The sequence below is a fragment of the Mesoplodon densirostris genome, chromosome 17 (genome assembly GCF_025265405.1).
Source record: "Mesoplodon densirostris isolate mMesDen1 chromosome 17, mMesDen1 primary haplotype, whole genome shotgun sequence".
In the NCBI taxonomy this organism is placed as follows: Eukaryota; Metazoa; Chordata; class Mammalia; order Artiodactyla; family Ziphiidae; genus Mesoplodon; species Mesoplodon densirostris.
Genome location: NC_082677.1, coordinates 6,686,958 through 6,696,867, shown reverse-complemented (window position 1 = coordinate 6,696,867; position 9,910 = coordinate 6,686,958). Strand labels below are relative to the sequence as shown.

Here is a 9,910-nt window from a genome sequence, read left to right as displayed (position 1 = left end):
GTTTCTTCATTGAATAATCCTGTGATGGTGGGCTGATTTCTGTGACAGTGGAAACCAAGAATAATGATTGTATTTTAGGATACCAATTTGATGATACATTTTATATTCATTTGGTATATTTGTCATGACTTAACACAAAGTTATATAATAATTCAACAATTACATAATGCCACTAGGAACTATTCTGCCTTTTTGTTTCTTGGAACATCTTAGAGGAAACTCATTCTCATGTACATTTGAAAAATACAGAGAAAATGTGCGTGCTTCTCAAAAAGTTTCTATTTCCTCACTTGTTAAAAGAGTTGAAGACGATGCCATCACTAAGGTTCCTTCCAGCTTTAGATATTCAATAGTGTGGGCAAACATGGGGTCAAGTCAGGAAGAAAGGCATTGTGGGACATCAGCAAGAGGTCAAACACGGGTATTACTTTACTAGTGGCCTATGAACTCAGACTGCCCAACTCCCGTGGCTGTATGTTTGCAAAAACTTGCTAGAACTATGTGACCATTAAAAAACTTAACTCTCGTTTTTTCAAAAGCAAATTCCAGCCTTCACACAAAAATTGTCTTTCCGTTGGCATATTCTCTTAGTCATGGGAAAGCAATTGAGCTGAGCCTGAATATCATTTCTGCGTTAATGAGGCACACCTCTAGGTCTGAATAGAACATCAAAAAGTAATCCCCAACTTTAAAAAATCATGGAACTGGGAAGAGAACATAAAGTTTCATCTCTTCCGTACACTTACTGACAAGGGTGTTGGGTGTTATTCATTCACTATGTTAAGCGTTGAGGCTACAAAGATGAATAAAACCCAGCTCAGGCCCTTAAGGAGGTTACAGATAGTTGAAGACCCACGATCCAAACAGGTAGAAAGGTGGCTGCAGCCCAGGGGAGAAATAACAAAGCTGCCAACATGTAGCAAAACTGGGTGTTACCTCCTTCACTCATGATGTGGTGGCCCAGGAGCTGTCTTATGTCAATAAATTATTTGTAAATAAGAAAATAATTTCTTTATGTTATCTGATTGATAGCTATACTACAATGACCCTTAAAACTCCACGGTCATGTCACCCATGCCCAGCTGGAGGGAAGATGCATCCTCCCCACATGAGGGGTCGCCCCAGCTATGCACAGGCAAGATTCTGGGGCTTTATCCACACTGGCCCCAGACCGTACTGTGCTTGCTGTCCTGTTTCTGCTTGCTCTCTGTGTGTAAGAAATGAACATTCAAAAATGTTTATTTCTTACACACAGAAAAAGGCTCAACCAGATAGAAATCATCTCAATGCAAAATGAAAAACCACAAGGAACAGGATTTTTTTTAACCTAATAAATAGCATACATAGTCAGGGACAGACCCAAAATTTCGAAACGTGAGGGGTCTCCTATCTGGTTGGGGTTGTGTGTGTGTGTGTGTGTGTGTGTATGGATGTGGGTGTGGGTGTGCTGCTGAAGCTGTGCTTACATAGAAAATACCTGTTTTTACTTGGATTGTGTCTTTAATTGGTGGAGAGGAGGGCTGATGGGGTAGTGGGGTGGAGCTCTGACCGCCCAGTCACCACCGTGCACTGCTGCTGTATGCAAGGTATACGTGTATATTATCAACAGGTAGTACAGCTATAGATACACATAAGGGCTGGGTGGTGATGATGGTAAAGTTGGTATTCATATTCACAGACAGCATTCTAAGCAGGCAAACCCTTTGGAGAATAACTTGAATGCACAGTTCAAGGGCCATGGGGAGGCTTATAGACTTGACTCCATGATAAGAGTTTCTGGACTCTCCCCTAGACAAGTAATTCAAAATGCAGAAAGACTTATTTGCACAAAGAGCATACAATTGCAAGCAACCTTTATCTCCTCCAAACAGAAAATGATTGTATAAATTATAGTACATGGACACCGTGGAATAGTATGCAACCGTTACAAATGAGGAGTAGGAAGATTAGGTAACCATTTGTAATGTTAAAAAATTTTAATGTTTAAAAAATGAATTTTCATTTAATATTGAAAAGAAAATTTTATGCATATCACAAATATGTGGAATTATGTACATAAAACAACCTGGAAGGAAATATACAAAAAACAAAAATAGTTTTTCTAATTTCCAAACTTTCTATAATATTGGCATTGCTCTTTATTTTAAAAATAAAAGAGAAAAATACATACTGGGTTGACTATGTATTATGTAGTAGAATGACTCCTTGTTTTTGTGGAACTTTGTTAGCAGAAGAGAGAGTAACAAGCACTGCATTAGGAGTCAGTCCTGGTCTCCTATAAAACTGGCCTTTCTGATCTGAAAAAAAAAAAAGAAGAGTTGGGCTTTGACCACCTTCAGGACCACCTAAGAGTTTTTAGATTACGTGGGTCCATGACAACTAACCCAAAACATACAGATAAAAGGTACTGTTGGAGTTCAGAAGCCCTTTTCCATCCTCCTATAAAAACAAATCTCATCATGGCATTCCCTCACCTACAACCTTTCAATGACTTCCATTTGCTGTCAGAGTAAATCCAAACTGCTTAGCCTCAGTTGCAAAGTGCTTGGTGACTGGCCTCCACTTTCTCTCTCCTGCCCTTTTCTTGCCTCACCCCTCCCCCATTCCCAAGCAGCAATCTGGGCTTCAGCCACCTCCCCTCCTTGACTCCTTGGCTTCTGGTCTGCGGCTCAACCCGTGTGTGTGTGTGTGTGTGTGTGTGCGTGTGTGTGCGCGCTCTTCCTGAACACCCCGGCTGCTCACCTGGCCTTCACCTGGTTCAACTCCAGATACCTCCAGGCTGAATTCGCCTCATTTCCTCTGTGCTTTCAAACTGCCCAGTGCTTGTTCCCATGGTGGCATTTACCAACCCATCGCATGGCATTTGCAATTTCCCCCCTTGCCCATCTCTATCCCTTACTGGACTCTAAGCAGAGAGAAATGTCTTGAGATAAAGAGACTTGATTTGTATCAGAGGAGAGGTCAAGGTCTGGGTGAGTAAATGAACACAGTGGGGCGGCAGAGGGGAGAACAGTGGGCTTATGATTATTCCTTGCATCTCTGTGACTGTGGCCACCTTTACAAATCACAGTACCTACAGGCTATCACTCTTACTATTAAGACAAGACTGGGGCAAAGGAAGGAAGCTGAACTTGAAGGAATCTGACATACACAGTGTTTCTCAGTTGTGGCTGCACAATCAAAATACTTAGGGGAGCTTTGAAAAATACCGGTGTCAGGTCCAGTCCAGGAGAGTGTGATTCAGTTGTTTTGGGGAAGGGCTGGGGCATCTGTCTTTTTAAATGGTTCCTAGTGGTTTTTATGGGAACTGGGTGGAGAATGTCTGGTTAGGGGAGTGTAGGGTTAAAAGGCTGGACATATTTGCAACGCGTGTGTAGGGGTGCTCCTCAGGTGTGAAAATAGGCCAGCCAATGTGTCCGGGTTGTTCCCTTGCCTTACACAATATAATTCTTTTCTTCATATCCCAAATGCCTTCAGAGCACGATTCTCAAATCTACAAACATACATAGTCCGTTTATTTTGCTGCAGCAAGCGTGAAGACTAAAGGGGGAGAGTCCATCACTAAACCAGTAACTAGCAAATTATGTCTAGTTTCAGGGAAAAGACCTCGGACCTTTTTTGTGGTAGGAAATGAACATTTCTTGAGAACCCTTCTATGATAGGAGTCTTCACATTGGTTTTAGGGGGCTTCATTAGATTTTCTCATGAGAAAGAAATGTAGTATAATTTTACAAAGAAAAACCTTGATGTGACTCTTACACTGGGACCAAGGAGGACCAGGCCAGTCTTGGGTAAAACCGGACAGAGGGGGCAAAGGCGGTCCTCAAAGTTCTTACTTCCAGGGCTTCCCTGGTGGCGCAGTGGTTGAGAGTCTGCCTGCCGATGCAGGGGACACGGGTTCGTGCCCCGGTCCGGGAAGATCCCATATGCCGCGGAGCGGCTGGGCCCGTGAGCCATGGCCGCTGGGCCTGCGCATCCGGAGCCTGTGCTCCGCAACGGGAGAGGCCACAACAGTGAGAGGCCCGCGTACCGCAAAAAAAAAAAAAAAAGTGCTTACTTCCACTTTGCCCACAGAGTATGGTACATCCACAACCCTTGCCTCCACCCCCCGGGCACTGTTGCAAACCTTTCTCTGCCTCTTGTGGCATTTTCCTACCCCCAGATCTTTAATAAATGACAATGGATGGCATGATGAGATAATCAAGCAAAGTAATGTCTGATTAAAGGTTACTGGTCTTATAGAAAATAATGCTTCTCTCTAGTTTAAATTCCAGAGTTTTTTGTGAAGACCCTTAAGGAATGATACTAAGATGGGAATCATTTCAGACCCCTCACATGGCAGATAGGGGAGATTATGTTTTTAACAGCTTCACTGACATACAATTTGCATATCATAAAAATCATCCACCTCAAAATAGCCAAAAGGTAGAAGCAATCCAAGTGTCCATCGATGGATGAAATGGATAGGCAAAATGTAATACGTACATACATACAGTGGAGTATTTATTTCCTCTTAAAGAGGGAGGAAATTCTGACATGTGCTACAACACGGATGAGCCTTGAAGACATTAAGTGAAATAAACCAATTACAAAAGGACAAGTACTGTATGATTCTAATTATATTAGGTACCTAGAGTTGTTAAATTAATAGAGACAGAAAGTATTATGGTGGTTGCCGGGGGCTGGGGGGAGGGGGAATGGGAAGTCATCTATTGGGTTTGGAGTTTCAGTTTCACAAGATGAAAGAGATCTGCAGATGGATGGTGGTGATGGTAGTACAACAGAGTAAATGTACTTAATGCCACTGAATTGTGCACCCCAAAAAGGTTAAGATGGTAAATTATGTGTATTTATAATTTTAAAAAATATAAATTCTCCCATTTAACGTGTACAATTCAATAGTTTTTAGTATATTTACAGAGTTATGCAGCCATCACCGTAATCTAATTTTAGAACATTTCCATCACACCCTGCCTTCCACCCCCCAAAAAACCCCTCATACCCATGAGCAGTCACTTGGGGGAGATATTTTTAACAGATCATGGGTGTCATGTGTTATTCTTCCAGGACTTGACTTCATAGACTCTTAGAAGGGGCCTTAGAGATTTTAGTCCCACCTCCTCAGGTGAACAAATTGAGGCTCAGAGAAGCAAAGTGTCTTGTCAAAGGTCACACAGCAAATTCATCACCAGAGCCAGGTCTTTTGATTTCCCGTAGAGTTACTTTTTGTAATACAAAAATGCCGTGTCACTTGCTTCCTTCAAATTGATGCTGAGAGTAGATTGAAGGTATTATGAAGATGTTATCCTTTCCTGGGCTCTTTTTCCAGTCTCTCTTCTCACCCACGTGAGTCGGGAAGTACAGAGTAAAGAGAGGAGAGTGGAAAAGTCTGCCACTGTGTCCAGTCATGCTCCCTTGTGCCTTAACTCTGTTAGGAAAGAGCTATAATGAGTCTTATGGAGAATAATGTTGCAGCCTCTCTTAGAAGAGAGATTGGAAATACAGCCAGGGGCAGGGACTTTACTTTTGAAAGATGCTGCCTTTTGTGGAGGTGGCTGGGGTAACCAGCGTCAAACAGCAACACCATGTATCAGAAATGCCAAGGTCTTGGGCTGGCAGTGGTGGTCATTATGTCTCCTGTTGTCGCATGATTGCTGGGAAACAGCAGAGGAAGTGAGTTGAGGCTTCTATACATCCTGCCACCTTCTGCTTCTTGCAGAGCCTTGGCCAGGGCAGTAGTTGGATGAAAGTTGGGGTTTGGAGTAGGGTGGAGGACTAACTTTGCGAGCAAGAGCCTTCAATATTCCTTCTGAAATCACTGAAACATCTTCAGCCACCCTTATTTCCTGGAGGGCTGCTGGAGAGGCCTCTGTGGTTGCTAAACATGGAGAATGAGGCCAAGGAAAATCATGTAGCTATGGACTCAGAAATATCTATACCAAGTCCTGAAGCCTAATCAGGGCAAGATTCAGGCCTCTTTTTTCTTCTGTCCTTTGGTCTCTCTGGGAATTCAATCTACCCTCCTCCTCCCTGGTTACCACTCTAACTCACCCCAGGATGATGTAGGCCTCCAGGAGGGCTTGGAATTTCTCCAGCCGGGCTACTCAAGAGGCAGGTACTCTAAATGTCCTGTGAGTTTCCATCATGATGATACACACCTGACTGGAGAGATTGCTGTGGGGAATGACACAGGTTCCTAGACAATGGGGGACACTGCCTGGATTATTCATTTTTGAACTCCTGGTGCCTAGCAGAGTGCCTGGTATGTTTGTTTGCTGAATGAATAAGTAGTAACGTTTCACATCAAATGATACATTGTTATTTACAAAGTGGTTTATTTTCCCTGCCTGAATTTATCCTCACAAGTGCCCCTACTTTACCCCTGGAAGGTAGGCAAGACTGTTTCACAGATGAGGTCACATAACTGTAGGTTGGAGAGGTGGCTGTCAGACTCTTACTCTGTTGGCATTTTTATACAGATGTCTCACTGAGACGGCCCTTCCTAAAATACCCTAAGAGAGGTATGTATAGGGAGTCAGATAGACATTCGTGGTCTCTGCATTTTGTTCCTAAATCTGGGGTAGATGTATTCTTCATCTAAGTCTCTCACTAATGGTATTATTTTCTGCTGTTTGCTAATCACTGCAGGTGTATAAATTTTCAATTACATTTTTTTTTTTTTTTTTTTTTTTGCGGTACGCGGGCCTCTCACTGTTGTGGCCTCTCCCGTTGTGGAACACAGGCTCCGGACGAGCAGGCTTAACGGCCATGGCTCACGGGCCCAGCCGCTCCGCGGCATGTGGGATCTTCCCGGACCGGGGCATGAACCCGTGTCCCCTGAATCGGCAGGCGGACTCTCAACCACTGCGCCACCAGGGAAGCCCTCAATTACATCTTGAGTTAAATAGAATTTCAGGGCTAGCCTGGTAAACTGGCGAATCCTCATGTAGTTTGTAGTAGCTATTTCCTGATAGAGATTTAGCATCATACACTATCGTATCTAATACAGTTTTTGGTTCATACACTATTGCATCTAATGCAGTTTTTGGTAATTTCAATTAACTAGATTGTAGCTTTATGAGCCTGAGTCTTCAAGAAACACATGTTCCAACATTCTCCCTGCTTAACGATATCCTTACTCTTGTTGAACTTTTATGACCTTATTGGAAATCAATGCTTCTGATCTTCCAAATGTATTGTTGAGGAGAGACCTAGACGAAATCACTATACAAAATGCTTTGAGATTGCAGGATGTGGAGAGCGTGCTATCCTTAAAATGAATGGTTCTGCTTGGAGGTAAACCATGTTTTAACTCTGCGTGTATATTGTGCACGAGGGAATTTCTCTGTGCAGAATAATTTTCGCCCAATAATTCCCACGATCACAGCACTTCTGGTAGCAGGTATCTCCTAACTCCCCAGCAGCAGCTTGGCTAAAGCGAGCTTTCCTCTCCTAGCAACTGTTGCTAGGAGGGGCGTGGCTTCGGAGTCGGGCGAGGACGCGCTAGGCGGCCCGCTCCCTCCGCAGCGCCCCCCCCGGCGTAGACTACACTTCCCGTGATGCTCGAGGGTGGTCTCCGTAGTGACGCCTTTGGTGTTCGCGGAGGGGGAGGGAGAGAAGGAAGGCGGGGGCGGCGGCTGCGAGGGGGTGCCGTGCTCTTCCCATGTCCCCGACTCGCGCGCCGCCGCCGCCGCCGCCATGTTGGCTTGAGGGGCGATGACAGGAGGCGGCTGCGGCGTCGGGTACTGAAAAGTGGAGGAGGAGGAGGAGGAGGAGAGACAGAGCTCTGAGAGGAAGCGGTTCCCGGGCTGAGGAGAGGAAGGACCCGGGCTCTTCCGGGGCCCAGCCAAAGTCGGCGTCGCGGGGAGCTCGCGAGGCCGGGGAGGGGAGGGGAAGGCGGAGCCGGGGGAGGCGGAGGCGAGAGAGGAGCGCCGGGAAGCCGGAGACTATGTGTCCTGAACCCCGCGGCTGCCCGGAGGCGCCCGCGGCCTGAGCCCCGACGGGCCGTGGGGTCTCCTGCCGGGCCGAGCGCCCCGCTTTCCCCGCTCGCCGCCCCTGCTCTCCGGCCCGGGCTTGCGCTTCGGCTGCCAACGAGTTAAATGCCCTTGAGCGCGGGTTTCCGCGGCCCGGCTGGCAACGCCGGCCGCCCGAGTTGAGCCGTTTCCCCGCGCCGTCCGCCGGGGGACGCGTCCATGTGTGGCCACATAGTTATCTGTGTACCGCGGCGCCGGGGCATTCTCCTCCTGCTTAATGAGGACTCGACCTGGGAGCAAGTGTGAATCACTGCCGGGCTGGGAAAGGAGGAAGACGATTTAACCCCCTCCCACCCCGCTCCATGTCCGTGTGTCACTCGGCTCGGTCCACCTGGCGCGGCCGGTCCTGGGGCTGCTGCTGCTGACGACGGCGACGGGGCTGCCACCCCAGGAGTTCCCTCCTGCTCTGGCCACACCGCTCCCGGGGATTGTTCCTCTTCGCTCGGAACCTCGGCCCGGCCGGCACTTTGGCTCCGAAAGAACTTATTTTAGGGGGAAGCACATCTCGAACCAGTCAAGATTGATCGTGAAGGTTGATTCCTGTAGCTCGAAGATTTCTCTTTTTTGTTTGTTGTCTCTTTTTGATTTTTTTTTTTCCGGCGTGAACATCTGGGTATATATATCAAACGGCAAGATGTCCAGTAATGTCCCGGCGGATATGGTAAGTGAAGGATAAGAGTTACGACACCCTTTGATTTAATTGTGGTTTCCAATCTTATCTCATCAGAAAGGATACAGGCGTGGGGTGTAGGTTTGCGGGGGGGACTGTTGAAAAGCCACGGTGCTGGGAGATCTGGAGAAGTTGGAGGGTCTGGTGTCCCTCTTGAGAAAGTACTGCTTTTAATGCGGATTTTCCTCATTTGTGTTTTCTAAATGATTAAAGACAATGGAGAAGTTGGGAGCATGTAGCAAGGTAGCCTGAAGTGGAGAAAATCTCTTCTTTGCTAGAAGCCTCTGAACACTTGCGTCTTTAAAGCTTCTGAAAACGTCAGTGGCAGTGGGCAGAGCTCAGGACGGGTGTCCCTGCTAGATACAGAGGTGGACAGGAAAACGGGGATCTTGCTCGGTGGCACTGATCATTAATGCAGTAGGTACCGCTTGATATTTCCAAAAACAGGGACGTGTTATCTCTTGGAGAGAAACTTGACCAGAATTTGCTGTGAGCTTTTTGAAACGTATGGGTGAGCAAGTATGGCAACAGAAATATTAAGACGTTTTGGAATTTTCACAAATCTAGGCTGGCTGTATTTTGGTACTTTTAATGAATATTCCAGGACTTTTAGTACCAAATATTTAGTCGTATTACATCACTGGACTTTTAAAAGCTCATAAAACACATTATTGATTGAGCCTTCATCCTGGAATGTTAAGAACCTGAAACAAAAAGTACTCTGCATAAAGGTTAAGGATATGAGACTGTTGACTAACAGGAACTGTGTAGGTTTACAGTGCTGGGAGGTGGGTTTGAGTGAGTGTGAAATTACACTTTGCTGTCCTAGGGACAAACGTAATGCAATTAACAGGAAGGTGAATAATCTTGTTTATGAAAGAATTGAAGTTAACATAGTTATGCTCACTTACATGAAGTTAACATTTGAGTGTTCGTATATTTCAGCGAAAAAACAAAATTGAACTTCCCTGATGATTAAATTTTTAAATGACAGATGTTTCAATAAGAGTGAACCTCATTTACAGGCTGTAAAATAAAAATTAAGTGGCTCTAACTGGCATAATTTGACCTTGGTTTAAAGACATTTTGCTAGCGTTTGCTTTCCCTTTTAGTGCACTATTTAAATGCAAAGGAACCACAGGGTTCTGTCTCTTGGGTGGCCACATAGCAACCTTACACTCTCCTTCCTGATTCTTGAAACTCGAGC

The 9,910-nt window shown here is 45.6% G+C and overlaps 1 protein-coding gene across 1 annotated transcript in view; it reads left to right on the top strand.

The window, feature by feature from the left end:
* Window positions 1-7,611: 7,611 nt before the first annotated feature.
* The window catches only part of UBL3 (ubiquitin like 3), a 70,153-nt gene continuing 67,854 nt past the window's right edge, over window positions 7,612-9,910 (top strand). Inside the window, exon 1 of the mRNA XM_060080206.1 lies at window positions 7,612-8,694. Coding sequence (XP_059936189.1) covers window positions 8,668-8,694 — 27 coding nt within the window. The 5' untranslated portion in view covers window positions 7,612-8,667. The remainder of the gene's footprint in view (window positions 8,695-9,910) is intronic.